The 17,776-nt window shown below is 46.8% G+C and overlaps 1 protein-coding gene across 1 annotated transcript in view; it reads left to right on the top strand.

Moving 5' to 3' along the window:
- The window catches only part of SNAPC3 (small nuclear RNA activating complex polypeptide 3), a 107,454-nt gene that overhangs the window by 44,561 nt on the left and 45,117 nt on the right, over positions 1–17,776 (top strand). The window contains exon 5 of the mRNA XM_033919136.1: positions 15,727–15,876. Within this exon, the coding sequence (XP_033775027.1) occupies positions 15,727–15,876 (150 nt within the window). The remainder of the gene's footprint in view (positions 1–15,726; positions 15,877–17,776) is intronic.

Genomic DNA, 17,776 nt, shown 5'->3' with positions numbered 1-17,776 from the left:
GCCTCCATTGATTTGATGGAAGCCTATCCTCATATTCCCACCTTCCCGGTCCGCATGAGGTAATTGTGATTTCATTTGCTGGAGCAGTATTTCCAGTTCTCCACGCTCCCCTTTTGCCTAGTCACAGTAACTCGCACCTTTACCAAAGTGATGGTGGTGGTGGCAGCGCACCTCCACAAAGCTGGGATTCAGGTGCATCCATATTTGAATGATTGGCTCATCAGAGCTCCATTGAAGGAGGAAGGCATGCTGGCGGTTTCGAGAATAGTGCAACTCCTTCAAGACATGGGCTGGATAGTCAAACTTCAAGAACATAAGAATAGCTTTACTGGATCAGACCAATGGTCCATCAAGCCCAGTAGCCCATTCCCACGGTGGCCAATCCAGGTCACTAGTACCAGGCCAAAACCCAAGATGTAGCAATATTCCATGCTACTAATACAGGGCAAGCAGTGGCTTACCCCATGCCTTTCTTTTTTTTTTTTTGAAAATATGTTTATTAAAGGATCAATGCATACGAGAAAATACAAATTATGACCATACAAGAAGGACATCATGTACAATAATCAAGGGTGCAGACAAAGAATAAACAAACAGAGATAAATCCACAACATATCATCCCCCATGCAGATCCAATTTTTGAAGGAAACCCTCCCCTCCAACCCCTCCCCCCCACCCTGTGCACCCACGATCTCTAACCAGCCCTAAAAGGAACTCCAATAATCCAAATAGGTCCTAGATTTCCAGCTTGCAGCCCCCCGGCGTTGCTGCCGCTCCCACCCAGCCATCAGAGACATATTAGCCCGCCACTGTTGCACTGTTGGCCGCGTGGTACCAATCCAGTGGCGAAAGATTAGTTTCTTTGTGATTCCTAAGGCCACTAAAAGAAAGCGCCTTCCAGGATCGCTAACACCCGCTTCCACCAGGGGACCTGTGCCACCCAACAGCAACGTCTTATAAGACCAGTCTATAGATAATCCTATAACGTTCTCCAGCTCCCGAAGCACAAAAATCCACAGGGGCCCTACATGTGAACACTCCAAAAAAGTGATGTACCAAGGTGTCCCGACGAGCCGGACAACGGGGGCAGCAGTCATCAGGCCATAACCCCATCGTTCGTCCCTTACTTCTCGTTAAATAAGATTGGTGCAGAATCTGCAGGTTTACTTCCCGCAAACTCACATTAGGGAAGGCTGAGGCGCATTCCTGAAAACACAAAACCAATTCATCAGCAGTGACCTGTTCTCCCAAAGCCGAAGTCCAATCCGTTGCCATAGCATCAAGAAACCTGTCAGACTGTCTTTCCCTCCCCACTTTATACCACTCCGAGAGCGTGTTAAATTCCGATGGGGCGGACAAAAACTGTTGATCCAAGGAAGTGAAAGTGGGCAAACTGCCCTCCTATGAACGGAGCGCCAAACAATAGCTACGCATCTGCAGATATGCAAACATAGACCCTGCGGTCCAACCCCAGCGGTCCTGACATGCCAGAAAAGAGGGGACCGATCCCGACCCCACTTCAACAACCTGCCCCACAAAGCGGCACCCAGATGTCCGAACTGAGGCAAAAAATGCATGTAACGAACCAGCAGGAAACTTAGGGTTACCCACCAATTCCGTAAAAGGCGAAGGGCCCACCGCGCCCCCCAAGGAAGACCGCCACCAGCACCAGGCCATACGTAAGGGTCGAAGCATAGAAGGGCAGGGTCCCGCCCCATGCCATAGGAGGTTAAAAACTGACACCGGAGCTGACAAAAGGTACCAGAATCCAACCGGGGCGAACCTGGCAGCTCCCGTATATAATTCATGCACCCACCTCAACAAAGCAGCAACATTATAAAGACGCAAATCGGGCAAGTTCACACCTCCGTGTTCGCGTCCCCTAATCAGTTTGTTATAGCCAATTTTCACCTGGCGAGAGCGCCATATAAAGGATGAAACGACCCCCCTATAAGCCTGCACTTCTTTCTGTTTGATCCAAATGGGCACCATTTGTAGTGGATACAGGAGCTTCGGCAAGAGGACCATTTTAATAAGGGCAACGCGTCCCAGGAGCGAAAGAGAAAACTCCATCCATTTCTTACACAGAGCTCGGACTGCATCTAATTTATCAAGTACATTCTTCCGATAGACCACCCCCGGATCTGCATGCAGATATATTCCCAGATATTTGAGCGTACCCTTAGACCAGTGCAGCGGAAAGGAAGGATCATGCCATAGAGCACACGGGGGGCGGACCGCCAGAGCCTCTGATTTATCAAAGTTAATTCACAACCCAGAAAAGGCTCCAAATCTCTGTATAAGATCTATTAATCAAGGAACCCCCCTCTTCAGCATCTCCCAGAAAGATAAGCATGTCATCCGCAAACAAATTAATTTTAAATTCCTGGGAACCCAACCAAATACCACGCAAGTCGGTACTCTGACGGAGCTTAGCCGCAAGAGGCTCCAGAGCCAAGACAAAAAGCATCGGGGAGAGGGGACAGCCCTGGCGCGTCCCCCTCTCGAGTTCAAAAGAAGAGGTAAGCTCCCCGTTAATCAGGATCTGGGCCGTAGGATGAGCGTATAATGATCGAATCCCAGTCAGAAAGCACCCCATAATGCCGAACTGAGGAAGAACCCAAAAAAGATAATCCCATAACACTTTATCGAACGCTTTTTCCGCGTCTAGACTAACTATAAGAGCGTTCTGCTGTCCCGGGTGTTGCCCAACAAGTCCAGGATTCTGAAGCACCGAAAGCGCCCTCAGCACATTAGCAGATGAATAGCAGCCTGGCACAAAACCTGCCTGGTCCGAATGAATTAAATTGGGCAAAACCCGACCCAGGCGAGCCGCCATAATAGCAGCAAACAACTTGATATCTTGATTGAGCAGAGAAATAGGTCTATAGGATCCCAGCTGATCTTCTGCTCGACCCGGTTTCGGTAGAACCACAATATTGGCGTGAGTTAGTCTATGCGGAGGCAGTTCACCTCTACTAAGAGCCCCACATAGGGCTTGAAATGGGCCCACCACTCGTACCCCCAGCAACTTATAATATTCAGAACCCAGTCCGTCAGGCCCAGGGGCTTTAGCCAGTTTTAAGGCCCGAATAGCTTGTTGGATTTTCAACCCTTGCACCGGGGCATTTAACACCTCCCGCTGTTCATGTCCCAGGGACGGAAGCTGTAGGTCTTGAAAGAAAGTCGTCCTCTGTCCTGTGTCACAGGTCCCCTTATCATATAGCGCCCTATAGTAGTTAACAAAACTCTGCTATATCCCAGCTTGGGCAGTTACCTCTCTACCATCAGGCGCCCGGATCCTTGAAATAATACGCTTCGGAGCCCTTGAGGTAACCAAAGATGCAAGCAGTTTCCCCGCTTTGTTAACACAGCGATGGAGGCGATATTTATACAATCTGATATCTCTAAGGGCTCTTTCTGCCAATAAGTCATTAATTTGCCTACGTAGATCAAAATATTGAGATCGAGCTGTCGTGACCCCCGGAGCATGTAAACTCCCACGCAGCGCGGCCAGACGCTGTGTCAAGTCCAACAGTGTCTTATCCTGGGCTCTGCGCTTGCGGGTAGTATATTCAATAATTTTACCACACAAGACCGCCTTGCTCGCCTCCCAAAACACCACCTCTGATACATCAGAAGCAGGGTTTTCGTTCACAAAGAAATCCCATTGTTGTTCCAGGAAATCCTTAAACTCATCATCTTCGTATAACGTGGGATTCATACGCCAACCAGTAGTCGACCCCTGGGACCCCGGCCTATCAATGAGCTCCAGCCAAACCAAGTGGTGATCTGACAAAACACCGTCTTCAATCACCACTCGTGGAATACCCGCCAGCAGAGAAGGAGCCACCAGCAGGTAGTCCAAGCGACTATGAACATCATGCACTTGAGAGTGAAAAGTGAAGTCAGATTCAGTAGGATGCAGTGTTCGCCAGATATCAAGCAGACCCAGTTGGTGCATCACAAAGTTCACCCCCTTGTGATCGCCTCCTTTCAATCGAGGCTTAGGCGGCTTGCAATCAACAAGTGGGTCTGCAGTGATGTTAAAGTCCCCACCTAGTACCAATTGGTATTCAGAAAAAGGTGTCAAAGCCGCTACTAATACAGAAAAAAATCTATGAGAGTATACATTAGGTGCATAAAGAGAACAAAACACATATTTCTTCCCCAAGAAAACTCCTGCCCAGATCAGATATCGCCCCTCAGGGTCCTGTATTACATTGTGCATAGTACAAGGATGCTTTTTATGAAAGAGGAGAGCAACACCTCGCTGTCTGGAGTTATATGAAGCAAAAGCTACTTCCCCTACCCAATCCCTCTTCAGTTTAACATGTTCTGTCATGCTGAAGTGAGTCTCCTGAAGCATTAAAACATCTACTTTTAATTTCTTACAGTATTGAAGTAATTTGCTGCGCTTCACTGGGGAGCAGCGTTCCCGCTAAGCTGCGCTGGGGTGCGCTTGCGCACAAAATATTACCTCGCAGCGCACAAGTTTCTCGTCACAGCGCACACAGTGTAGAGCACAGTTCTTCAACCGCCGGTCCGCAAACAAAATCTTGCCGGTCCGCGAAGGATTCGGTCCCCGCCGCAACGAAAGGCCGGCGTCAGCTGACTTGCAACTTCCTGTTGTAGTCGCTGTGCCGGGACTCCTGCCTTCGCCGGGACTCCTGCCTTCCACCGCGTTTGCCTCCTGCCTTGTCTCCGCACCTCCAGACCAGCAGCGGCAGCTGTGTATGCTTTTAACTTCGGCACAGAGCTGCCCCTAATCAATAGTTTAGCGCGGTTTCATAAGGCAGCCTCGGGGCCTTTGCTAGGCCGGCCCACATCGCATCATCGAAGCGGGCCGGCTATCAAAGGCCCCGAGGCTGCCTCATGAAACCGCGCTAAACTATTGATTAGGGGCAGCTCTGTGCCGAAGTTAAAAGCATACAGAGCTGCCGCTGCTGGTCTGAACTCTTGGGCCGCTGAAGGAGGGCAAAAAGCAGCTGTCCTGGAGGTTTCCCTTCCTCTCGCCTTTACAGGTTCCTTTTTTCCACCTTTTTTTTTTTTCCTTCAAACGGCAACGGGCCCCAGCATCGACATCAATCAAGTAAGTTCCACTGTCAATCAAGCGGTTCTGCTCGGCCAAAGCTTCCCCTGTGACATGAGCCACCCTCAGGGGAAAGAAAGTGACCCACAAAGGTGAGGGGAAGGGGGGCAGATGATGGAAGTTGGGGGGGGGGGGAGAGAGAGAGAGAGAGAGAAGGGGCAGATGATGGAATGGAGGAGATGAGAGAGAGAGAGAAGGGGACAGATGATGGAAGTGAGAAGAAGGGAGAGAGAGCAGAAGGCAGATGGATGTCAGTTGAGAAGGGAGAGCAGATGCTGAATGGAAGTGGGGAAAGAACACATACTGGATGGAAGGAGGAGATAAATAAAGGGGGAAGAAAATAGTAAGATAATGGAGGGGTGAGGGAAAGGGGTGACAAGCTGTGTGTAGACACAGTGAAAAGAGGGAAACGGGACTAAATAGTAAGAAAGAATTTAATTTAGATGGAGGCAGAAAATAGAGAAGGAAGACCAGAGAAGAAAAGGGAAGAGAGAGCAGAGAATGATCAGATCTGAGTGGAGGAAATGAGAAGAGAGATATGCTAAAAACCACAGGGGGGAGGGAAGGATAGAGATGCCAGACCATGAGGGGAACAGAAGGAAGATGATGGATGCTAGACCAAATTGGGGGGTGGGGGGGGGGCAGGAGGAGAGATGGCAGGGAAAGACAGACAGTGAATGGAAGGGGCAGATGCTGGACTGAAGAGACAGAGAAGGTTATCATGCTGCTGTACCGGGCCATGGTACGCCCTCACCTGGAGTACTGCGTCCAGCACTGGTACTTTAAGAAGGACACGGTACTACTCGAAAGGATCCAGAGAAGAGCAACTAAAATGGTTAAGGGGCTGGAGGAGTTGCCGTACAGCGAAAGATTAGAGAAACTGGGCCTCTTCTCCCTTGAGCAGAGGAGATTGAGAGGGGACATGATAGAAACATTCAAGGTACTGAAGGGAATAGACTTAGTAGCTAAGGCAGGGAGAACGAGAGGGCACTCTCTAAAGTTGAAAGGGGATAGATTCCATACAAACGTAAGGAAGTTCTGTGGTAGAAAGCAACATATTTATTTGGCTCATAACTTGCTGGCGCCCGATATTTTTAGCTCACAGTGAAAAAAGTTTGCTCACAACACCCGCCCGCTTAGAGGGAACACTGCTGGGGAGTGCAAGTCATCAATGTTGAAGCTGGCAATCTTAACAGAACTCACAATAGCAGCTGGTAAGAAGTAAGTCCCCCCAGAGACAACAGGCCTGTGGGGCAGCAGCGCCGGCCTCCCAGCCAAACCAGCACGCCACCCACTGAAGTATCATAACATTACTGATCAGAGACCCCAGGATGCTCCCAGGATGCAGCCCACCCTCCCACCCCTCCCCCAACAAAACTTCCTGTTTCTTCAGATAAACCCCCCACCCCCCCAGATATCTCCCTTATCCAGTCCCCCCTTCCGAAACACCCCCCCAACCCACAACCACACTCTTATCCACACTCCCATAGCACCAACCCCAACAGTAAGCAAACACAGATACCCACACTCCCCTCCCCAAAGCTCCCCCCCCTCCATCTACCCCCGTGACCATAGAACAAATACCAGAATTGTCCATAACCTGCATGAGAACAAAGATATGTGCAGGGGCATATAACTAGAAACGTAGAACTGGAGACCTGGGAGGGCAACAACATAGCCCCCCTCAGAACAAAAATAAGTCCAAAAAGGAATCTGATTTGGCCCCCTGGAAGTTCCCGGGGGGGGGGGGGGGGAGGCAGCCCTGCCGTAAAGGTCCTCGTTGCAGGTACTCCCCGAGAGGTCCCCTCCATCCAATACATCAGGATCAAAAGACAAGGTCTCGCACAAATAGTCTCACACGATGATACCGGAGACATCAGCAGGGACCCCGAGGGGCCTCTCCCCTCGAGATGGAGACATAAAGATGAAAAGGGGAACGACACAGCTCCTTCAGGTCCAGATCGCCCAGAAGGTAAAGAGCAGTCAGGTTTTCATAAGAGGCCTACTGGGCGGGAAGGCTCTCGATAAAGCGCTTGAGTTCCTCCGCCTGGGACACAGTAAAGGTGCGATTTTCATGGCTCAGGCGCACCTTAGCTGGATATAGGAAGGCAAATTTGATTCCCCTTGCGACCAGCTGTGAGCAATAAGGTGTGAAGGTTCTGCGCTGTTCAGCCACCTTAATAGAGAAATCCTGGAAGATCAAAATCTTGGCACCCTCATACTCCAGACGCCGGGACTTCTTAAATAGCTCAAGCAGACGGGCTTTGATAGCATAATTGTGAAAGCGGGCCAGCACGGCTCTCGGTCTACTAGCACCCTCATGCTCTCGTCGCTGTCCCACCCGGTGGACCCGCGTGCTCCGGGAGGCCCAACTCCTTCGGCAGCCACTTCTCCACAATATGGAGGAGCTCAGGGTCCTTAACAGACTCTGGAATTCCGATGATCCGAAGGTTCTTCCGTCGGGCCCTATTTTCCTGATCTTCAACTTTCTCCATGAGCTGACCAACTCGAGTTTCCAACAGGTCAAGCCTCCCGTCTGCTACTCCAGCACGATCCTCCTGGGCCGACACCCTCTGCTCCACGTGTTGCAGATGAACAGCTTGTCCCGCTAAGGTGTCCTTTAGTTCATCCATAGAGGCATGCAGTTTAGCTAGTTTGTCATCTAGCAACTGTGATAAATGCCTCATGGACACCTGCCGCACATCGTCAGATCGATCCGTTGGGACGTCGGTTTGCGTGCCGGCCATCTTGCACGCTGGGCTCCCACACTGCTTCACCAGACGAGAAACTTTTGGCGGCATGCCCCGCGGCCAAAAATGAATTCAGCGCCTCCCCGGACCGCAACAGTACGCCCCTGCACTAGCGCCTACACTGGCGATCAAAAAAATAAATTCTCACCCGGCATGGATCGCTATTAGGGGGGAGAAACAGGGAAGTCGGAGCGGAGCTCTGTGCACGGACGTCCGCTCAGGAACCTGCCATCACGTGACCCCCCCCACCCCATGCCTTTCTTAATAACAGAATATGGACTTTTGCTCCAGGAACTTGTCCAAACCTTTCTTAAAACTAGCTACGCTATCCGCTCTTACCACATCCTCTAGCAACGCTGGAACTGTCTCAGCAAGTGGAGTACCTGGGAATCTTGTTTGACACAACCATGGCCCAGTGTTTCTTCCACATCTACACAGACTGAAGCTCCAGAAGCAGATTTTGGAGCTGCTAATGAGGCCAGCTCCCACAGCATGGTATTAGCTGCAGGTCCTGGGGTTGATGATGGTGACCATAGAGGTGGGTCTTTGGGCTAGAGAGCACATGAGGTCCCTCCAAGACTCTCTCCCCTCTCGCTGGTCACCTCAGATGGACTCACTAAAACAGCCACTCCCCTTGCTACCTACAGCAAAGAGTAGCCTGCGGTGGTGGCTGTGAACAGCTGCACTTTCCAGGGACATGCCCCTTCGCATTTCCTCCTGGGTGATACTAATGACTGATGCCAGCCTTTACAGTTGGGGGGGTCATTGCAGTGGATACCCAGTCCAGGGACGTTGGATTCTGGCTCAGTAGAAGTGGACCATAAATCACCTGGAACTCAGAGCCATTCATTTAGCACTTCTGGCACTGGAGAAGTCTCTGGAAGGCAAGGCAGTAGGTTGTCTTGGACAATGTGACAGAGACAGCATACGTCAACAGGCAAGCTCAGCTCCTCTTCTGGTGGGTGGAAGTTCTTGCATGCTCTCTCAGCCACGCATGTGGCAGGAGTGGAAAATGCTCACTAAAACAAGGGCAGTTAGTTTTTCACCAGTTATAATGAAATATCTATTTAGAAACAAAAAATCAACCACCAGTGTGTATGCAATCTTATTGCAAAATATACTGACAACTCTTCTATGCTCAGAGATAACTTATAAATGAGACTATTAAGTGGATCATGCCCACCATTAAAAGTCTCTTCTCTCAATCATTGCACATATCTTCATTCAAAAATAAGTGGACTATGTTAAGTATATAAAAACTATACTTAGCTTAGTATAGGCGCTCAAGAGATCTTGTGATCCTTCTTAAATATTCTGAAAGTTCAATTAGCAGGCCTCTTCTGTTTCCAAGCTCAGGGGAGAGAGACTCCTTGTCCTCTCACTCAGATGTCGCCTGGTTCATTAAAGGGGCTCTGCGGTTGTACCCTCCCCTTTCCATTAGATTGTTAGCATTGGGTTGCAGGGTCTCAGTACAGCTCCATTTGAGCCCTTATGGGAGGCTTCCCTTTTGGATCTTACTGTCAAGATAGTGTTCCTGATGGTGATTACGTCCGCGAGATGAGTTTCCAAGTAGAAAATGACACGGTGACAAAATTCATCATCGTTCCCGTCCCCACGGATAACCGCGGGAAATAATCCCATGTCATTTTCTAGTGTCTATTTCAGCTTCAGTCCTTCTACACCAGCATTCTTCAAAGCAAAGCTTGCGGGTCAGTGGTTGTGGCCATTCATACTCTGATTCTTCCCTCTCTCCTTAAAGAATGACATGAAGATTGTTTACCGCGGTTATCCATGGGGACGGGAACGGTGATGAATTTTGTCACCGTGTCATTCTCTATTTCCAAGTTACAAGTTCTTTCATGCAGGGAGCTGTTCGTTAAGATCATGAAAGCAGGGCTTTCCTTACGAACAGTTCTGTCTTTCTTATTGAAAGTAGTCTCGGCCTTCCATGTCAATCAGGAAGTCCATTTGCCCACTTTTCACCCTATGGGATCTAAGAAAAAGGATAAAGCATTACATTTGCTGGATGTCAAATGAGTGCTTTTTCGGTACCTCGAAGTTCGGGTCACATTTTTCTTCTGACCAGTCATGCCAAGAACGGCAAGCCGATGTCTAAAGCCTAGATTTCCAGATGGATTTAAATATCAATTTCTTCCATGTATGTGGGATGTGGTAAACAACTACTGATTGCTTTGAAAGTGCACTCCACTAGAGGGGTTGCTGCTTCTTGGGCGGAGACTAGGGCTGTCTTGCCTGAGGAGATTTGTAGAGTGGCTATATGGTCTACTCTACATACCTTCACCAGGTTCTATAGGGTTGGATGTAGCAACTCAGAACAACTCTTTCTTAAAGGCAGATGCAGTGGGCCCGCTCTAGAATCTGGGGAATGCTTTTGTACGTCTCTATCTTTTCTGGACCACTAGATGCATTGCACTAGAAAGAAAGATTAAGGGCCAGATTTTCTAAGCTCCGACACCACAGTAAAAAAAAAAAAAAATACCATGGTGGGAGTGACTTTTGTTTTACTGGTATACTCAGCACAATAGCAAGCAAATTACACTGATCAACAAAAAATAATTTTTTCTTTGCTACTGAGAACTTAAGAAGTGTTCTTAGTTAATTTATTGATGCTGATTTCATATCTAGAATTGAAATTCAGCTAGCGTGTCAGATTTCTGAGATACACGTTACTGATTTTTTAGACAGTTTACCATATCGGCACAATATGAGTATGAGTATGAACTGTCCCCCACCAAACTTGTGTTAAAGAGTTTAATCTGAAAGCAAACATGAAGACAATAAGGAGACATGTTACAGTATATATTTACGCCTTTCTTAACTCACACAAAAGTGATGTCAGCATGTTCAGAAATGTTTGAGACAGTTGCTTTTATGCTTATAATGTACATTTGTCTCTCTTTGCAAGAACCAACAATAGTCTCCCATCATACTGGGATTTAACTTTCCCTGATATCTGCTTTCCATCACCTTGATAAAATCTTTCCCCATGCTCATCGCTGACATCACCAAGATTGGGTGGGAAGAAGTTAAGGTGAGAATGTAAGAAGTACATTTTAAGTGACATTCTGGCACCCATTAGCTGATATGCTCAATTCTCTGATCTGTAATTACCAAGAAAAATCTGAACAACCAGCATAAATGCTTCCCATACTACTGATTCAGCTGGGTTCATCTTCTGTTTGAAAGCATCATCAAGGAACAGTTCATGGATTTTGGTTCCAATAAAAACACCTCCTTTGATTTTGGCTTCACTTTTTTCAAAATCAAACGTACTTCTTAGGTGCTGATTGTGCAGTAAATTGTCCGCAGACATAACAGAAATTATCAGGATGGTTAATACAATCTTGTCTATTCATAATTAAACAAAAACAAACAAAATATAAAAATTCACAGGTAGACAAAACAGCACAATCATTTTTTTTTTTTTTTTTCATAGACAAAAAGTTAATTATGTTGAATTGTTTCCCAAGGCATATATATATTATACAAGAGAAAACAGTGTTATAATTAGTATTTTTCTTTCATGGGATGTTGAATGCTGTTATAGCAACCACTGCTTGGAGCATTCCAGCTTAGGTTGAAACACTGCTTTTACAAGAATATAAGGTTTTGGTTTTTCCAAGAATGTCAGATTTTGGTTTGTTTCTTCTGTAATAAGGATTCTAATATAACTACTCAACACTCAGCTATGAGGATATGAACATAAAAAGCACAATCACTTTTTAGCATAAACTTTCAAATTACTGGTTTATGTGATCCTAAAATGCAATATTGTGTTACAGAAACAGTAAAATACTGACGCTTCATGGTAGTGTTTTTGACGAAAATGATATATGATATGATATGTGATAGACGAAAACTGTTTTCAGATTTAGAGTCAGCATGTGGCCCTTGTTAAGGTACAGGTGACAGAACTCCAGTAGCAAAATGCTTGTTGACCAGTGTTATATGCATGCTATTTGTATGTAGAATTGCTGGTAAAAGGGGGAAGAAACTGTGCCTGGCATTTGCTTAGAAAAGCAATTGCTAGGCACAGCTCCTACCTCCAGTCAAAAATGGAAAAAAAATAAGCCCAGGACTGCTGCTCTTCCTGTCGGCTTAGCTGGCAGGGAGAGCCCCCGATTCCTCCCTTTCATCTGCCCTCAAGGATAACTCCCCTCCCCACACCGGGCCAAGCCCCTCCCGAGTCCTCTACACCCCTACCGTTAAATTAAATTGGCGGGAGGGATACCCACTCCCTCCTGCTGGCAAGCCTGCCACCCCCCTTTGCCACAACACCTCCTGTACCAATGATTGACAGGGGGGGATGCCCACTCCCTTCTGTCAAAAGGGTCTGCCACCCTGGTGGTCTAGTGCTGTCATTGACGACCCACCCCCCTCCCAATACCTTGTCAAGAAAGCTGGCAGGAGGGATGCTTAGTCCCTCCTGCCGGAAGACCCGCCTCTTCAAAATGTGGGCCTTCCTCTTCCTGGTGCATCCTGGAATGCCCTGGGAGGGGCCTAAGGCCCTGATTGACCTAGGCACCTCCCAAGGCCACTAGGGGGAGGGGTCTTAGGCACTTGGACCAATCATGGCCTTAGGCCCCTCCCAGGGCATCCCATGATGCATCTGGAAGGGGAAGGCCATTTTGAAGAGGAGGGCATTCCTACTGCTGGCCTTCTTAACAAGGTATGGGGGTGGTGATGTCAGGGGTTGCACTAGACCACCAGGGTGGGAGAACCTTTCAGAAGGAGGGATGGGCATCCCTTCTGCTGATCTTTCACATAAGGTTTTGGGGAGGGGCATTGTCAGAGAGGGTCACTGAGCTCTGCAGAAGGGGAGGGAATCGGGGCCATTCGTTTTTGGTTACAGGTCTGAGCTGCTTTATTTTCCTGTCAGTGCCTGAGCCAGTCAGTGCTCAGGAACTGACAGGAAAGTAAAGCTACGGCAGCTCAGACCCTGCCATTAAAAGTCGGCCCTGATTCCTCATAAATGGAGGGGTGTTCTTTTTTGAGAATCACAAGGAGAGCTCATTTTAATATTGATAACATCATTGTACTACATTTGCATAGTACAATCAGAGGCTGTTAGAAAGCACAGAAAAGACCACAGTGAGCTTATTTGAGAATCGGGAGGGAAAATATTGAATTTAACGATGGTTTAGTGCCATCATCAAATGCACCATGACTTTAGAGAATCTTATCCTTGGTTCTTAACTCGGTAATCTTTCTTGCAGATATGTTTAGTGTTCCTGAAGCCCCACCCTGTGAATGGGTTTCACCTGCCTTAGGATCAGTTTGGATTTGAAAAATTCTATCTCTGAGGAGCTGAGAGGAAAATGAAAAAAATAAATAAAAAGAGAGAATACATAGTGAAATCCTCAAGACCATACAGTCTTTGCTTGATAGGATCATACTGTCTTTGCTTGATAGGACATTCAAGTAGCTACGAGCTCTCTACATGGTTATTGCTGGTTGCACAAGTTAGGATATTATAATGTTGATTAGTTTGGCCTGATTCAGGGAAATATTTTTTGATTCGATTTGGCCCAATGAATTGAACTTAAGAATTGCCGCTGCTGGGTCAGACCAGTGGTCCATCGTGCTCACATGGTGGCCCTTTGCTCAAAGACCAGTGTCCAAACTGAGACTAGCTTTACCTGTGTACGTTCTGGTTCAGCAGGAACTTGTCTAACTTTATCTTGAATCCCTGGAGGGTATTTTCCCTTATAACAGCCTCCGGAAGAGCGTTCGTTTTCCACCACTCTCTGGGTGAAGAAGAACTTCCTTATGTTTGCATGGAATCGATCACCTTTTAACTTTAGAGAGTGCCCTCTTGTTCTCTCTACCTTGGAGAGAGTGAACAACCGGTCTTTATCTACTAAGTCTATTCCCTTCATTATCTTGAATGTTTCTATCATGTCCCCTCTCAGTCTTCTCTTTTCAAGGGTAAAGAACCCAGCTTCTCTAATCTCTCACTATACGGCAACTCCTCCAGCCCCTCAACCATTTTAGTCGCTCTTCTCTGGGCCCTTTTGAGTAGTACCATGTCCTTCTTCAAGTACGGTGACCAATGCTGGATGTAGTATTCCAGGTGGGGGCATACCATGGCCTGGTACAGCGGCATGATAACTTTCTCCGATCTGTTCATGATCCCTTTCTTAATCATTCCTAGCATTTGCCCTTTTCCACCACCCTTGCGCATTGCGCGATCGGCTTCATTGACTTGTCAACAGTACTCCCAAGTCTCTTTCCTGGGGGGGGGGAGTGGGGTCTATCCAAGTACCAAACCAGATTCGTATATAAGATTTTTATTACCGACATGCATCACCTTACACTTTTCCACATTAAACCTCATTTGCCATGTCACGGCCCATTTCTTGAGTGTGTTTATGTCACGTTGCAGGTCTTTGCAATCATGCGTCTTCACTACTCTGAATAACTTCGTATCGTCTTCAGATTTAATCACCTCATGCGTCGTATCAATTTCCAGGTCGTTTATAAATATGTTGAAGCACAGAACCCTACGGCACTCCACTCGTGACGCTTTTCCAGTCTGACTATTGTCCATTTACCCCCACTCTCTGTTTCCTATCCACCAACTAGTTTTTAATCCACATGAGTATTTCACCCTCGATTCCATGGCTCGCAATTTTTCAAAGTAGTCGTTCATGCAGGACCTTGTCGAACGCCTTCTGAAAATCCAGATAAACAATGTCAACTGGCTCACCCATGTCTACCTGCCTGTTTACTCCCTCGAAGAAGTGCAGCAAGTTCGTCAAGCAAGATCTCCCCTTGCTGAAGCTGTTCTGGCTGGTCCTCATCAGATTGTGTCCGTCAAGGTGATCAGTGACGGGGTCCTGGCACCTGCTTTGATATTGTTTGTGCTTTTTCCAGTTTTCGTCCGTTTTTGACCTTTTTGTCTTCTTGTCTGTGATTGCTTCCTTCACCGCTACAGTGAGCCACGCCGGTTTCTTGTTCTTTTTCCTCTTGGATCCCATGGTGATACACAGTATATATAGATTTTATGCCTCAGTGACCATGTCCTTATAAAAGGACCATGCTTGCTCTAGCATTTTTACAGTGCTTATCCTCTTCTTAATCTTCCCCACCATGAGTCTCATCCCTTTGTAATTCCCTTTTCGGAAGTTCAGTGCCATGGCCGATGTTCTGGATCGATGTTTTGCCCCTGTTTCCAGGTCGAAGCGGATCATATTGTGATCATGTTTCCCAGCATCCCTTCTTATATCATTTCAAGACCACTAGACACATCTACAAGAAAGAAGATTACTGAGGTAAGAACCTAATCTTTCTTTACTTGATCTCAGAGTTGCTCTTGGAGGGACAGGATTCTCCAGGTGCTCGCTGAGGTTGGTAAGCATTCACTGTTTGCAGCCTAATAGGGGCAGAGGTCTCTAAGGGATCTCAGTGGTTGGCAAAGATTCAATGTTTGCAGTCTTGGGAATTTGGCAGGGCAGAGCTGGAGATGGTTGCATTTTTGTATAATTTACTTGCTTTTATTATTTCTTTCTGTCTCTATAGTACCTCTGATTTAAAAGCCATAAAAGAGGCACTCTCTTTGGAGCACATTTCATAAAGCAATCTTGCTTTTAATCTCCCAGGTGTTTCTTAATTTAGGGAGTAGGCTAGTGGTTAGAGTACCAGCCTAACAATCAGGGAAGCTCAATTCAAATCCCACTTCTGCTCCTTGTGATCTTAGGTAAATCACTTAATTTTCCATTGCTTTGATTACATACTTAGATTATAAGCCCTCTAGGACAGAGAAATACCCTATGTACTTGAATGGAACTAACCTTGAGCTGTTATTTGGAAAAAAGGTGTGAGCTAAAATCCAAATATCTTTACTTTTCGGTTAACTTTTAGCACAAAGAGCACAAGCCGTACCAGACACTGCTGGTTCTGGGGAGTCAAAGGCTAACAGAGCTCAGAGACCATATTATGTGTGTAAGTGACCTGCAGATAGAAGGAGAGTTCAGCACTACCCCTGACCTGGCTCCAGATCACATTAGCAAGGTATGTCAGCAAACCAACTCCAGCAACACCTAGTCCATCTACCAGTATTCTCTTGCACCTTTGGGCTTCCAGCTCATTCAGAACAGGGCTGGAGTATGCAACTACTTGGGAAATGTTTCTCTCTCTCTTATGTATTCCCTCCCAAATCAATTAATCCATTAATTGCAGTAGCTTTTCCCTGCCAAAGACTCTGTATCAGAGCTCTTTCTAGAACTCTGCAGTTTGGCCATAGGTGGTATCATCATATCACAACTGGGATCCTCCCCCTTCCCCCCATGAAGCTGTAAATACTGCCTGCATAGCACACCCAGCTCCAGCTAACTTAGGGAGCTAAATACCTGATCCAGAAATTGGACCCAGGCACTCTGCATGGCTCTGTGTATTCCTGCTTTTAAAGCCCAGTTATGAAATGACTCATAGGAGGAAGGGCATCCAACCAGCTTGTGCCCAGAAGGCCAAGGAAGTGATGGAATCTGGTCTACACCAGCTTTGTAAGTTAGATGGCTAGGTTGAGTGGGTTATTTTGTTTTTGTATGTTAACACAGCAGTTGCAGAGCAAAAGTCCAAGGTGGGGATGTACCATGTGAAGGAAATTAAAGCTATTACTACCCCAGATCTTTCAAGGTGCATATACTACTGCTGAGTTGATGTGATGAGATGTAGCATTGTATTTTAAGGAACGTTTGTTTCAATTTTATATTATTTCTTTTAATACTCAACTGTATTTATGTATTATACAGTATGTATGCTCTCATATGTATATGTACGCACATCCATGCACACTTGTCTACTTTCCTATGCTTTTCTTTGGTTTTCACACTTAATTCCAATTATCTGCGATTCATACTTGTAATTCTAGTGCAATAAGTGAGCCATTCTGGACAGTATTTTTTGAAAGTTTGAAGAATCTGTCCCTCTCTACTCTATTGCGAGCCATGGAATCGAGGGTGAAATACTTATGTAGATTATAAACTGGCTAGAACATAGGAAACAGAGAGTGGGAGTAAATGGACAATACTCGGACTGGAAAAGCATAACCAGTGGGATGCCGCAGTGCTCGGTGCTTGGACCCGTGCTCTTAAGTGGGAAAGATAGTAGAGGCACTGATAAAGGACCGCATCATTGGTCACCTTGATGGATACAGTCTGATGAGGACCAGCCAGCACAGTTTCAGCAAAGGCAGATCTTGTTTGACGAACTTGCTGCACTTCTTCGAGGAAGTAAACAAGCAGATAGACAAGGGCGACCTGGTCAACATTGTATATCTGGATTTTCAGAAGGACAATATTCGGACTGGAAAAGCGTCACCAGTGGGGTGCCGCAGGGCTCGGTGCTTGGACCCGTGTTCTGCAACATCTTTACAAACAATCTGGACATTGGTACGACTAGTGAGGTGATTAAATTTGCAGACGATACAAAGTTATTCAGAGTAGTGAAGACACAGGGGGATTGTGAAGATCTGCAACGTGACATAATCAAGCTCGAGAAATGGGCATCGACATGGCAAATGAGGTTAAACGTGGATAAGTGTAAAGTGATACATGTCGGTAACAAAAATCTCATGCACGAATACAGGATGTCCAGGGCGGTACTTGGAGAGACCTCCCAGGAAAGAGTCTTGAGAGTTCTGATCGACAAGTCGATGAAGCCGTCCGCGCAATGCGTGGTGGTGGTGAAAAGGGTGAACAGAATGCTAGGAATGATAAGGGGATCATGAACAGATTGGAGAAGGTTATCATGCCACTGTACCGGGCCACGGTATGCCCTCACCTGGAGTACTGCATCCAGCACTGGTCGCCATACATTAGGAAGGACACGGTACTACTCGAAAGGGTCCAGAGAAGAACGACTAAAATGGTTAAGGTGCTGGAGGAGTTGCCGTACAGTGAGAGATCGAAGA

This window comes from Geotrypetes seraphini, chromosome 1, assembly GCF_902459505.1.
Source record: "Geotrypetes seraphini chromosome 1, aGeoSer1.1, whole genome shotgun sequence".
Lineage (NCBI taxonomy): Eukaryota > Metazoa > Chordata > Amphibia > Gymnophiona > Dermophiidae > Geotrypetes > Geotrypetes seraphini.
The sequence above is the reverse complement of the archived record's forward strand: the minus strand, read 5'-3'. Positions and strand labels throughout refer to the sequence as shown.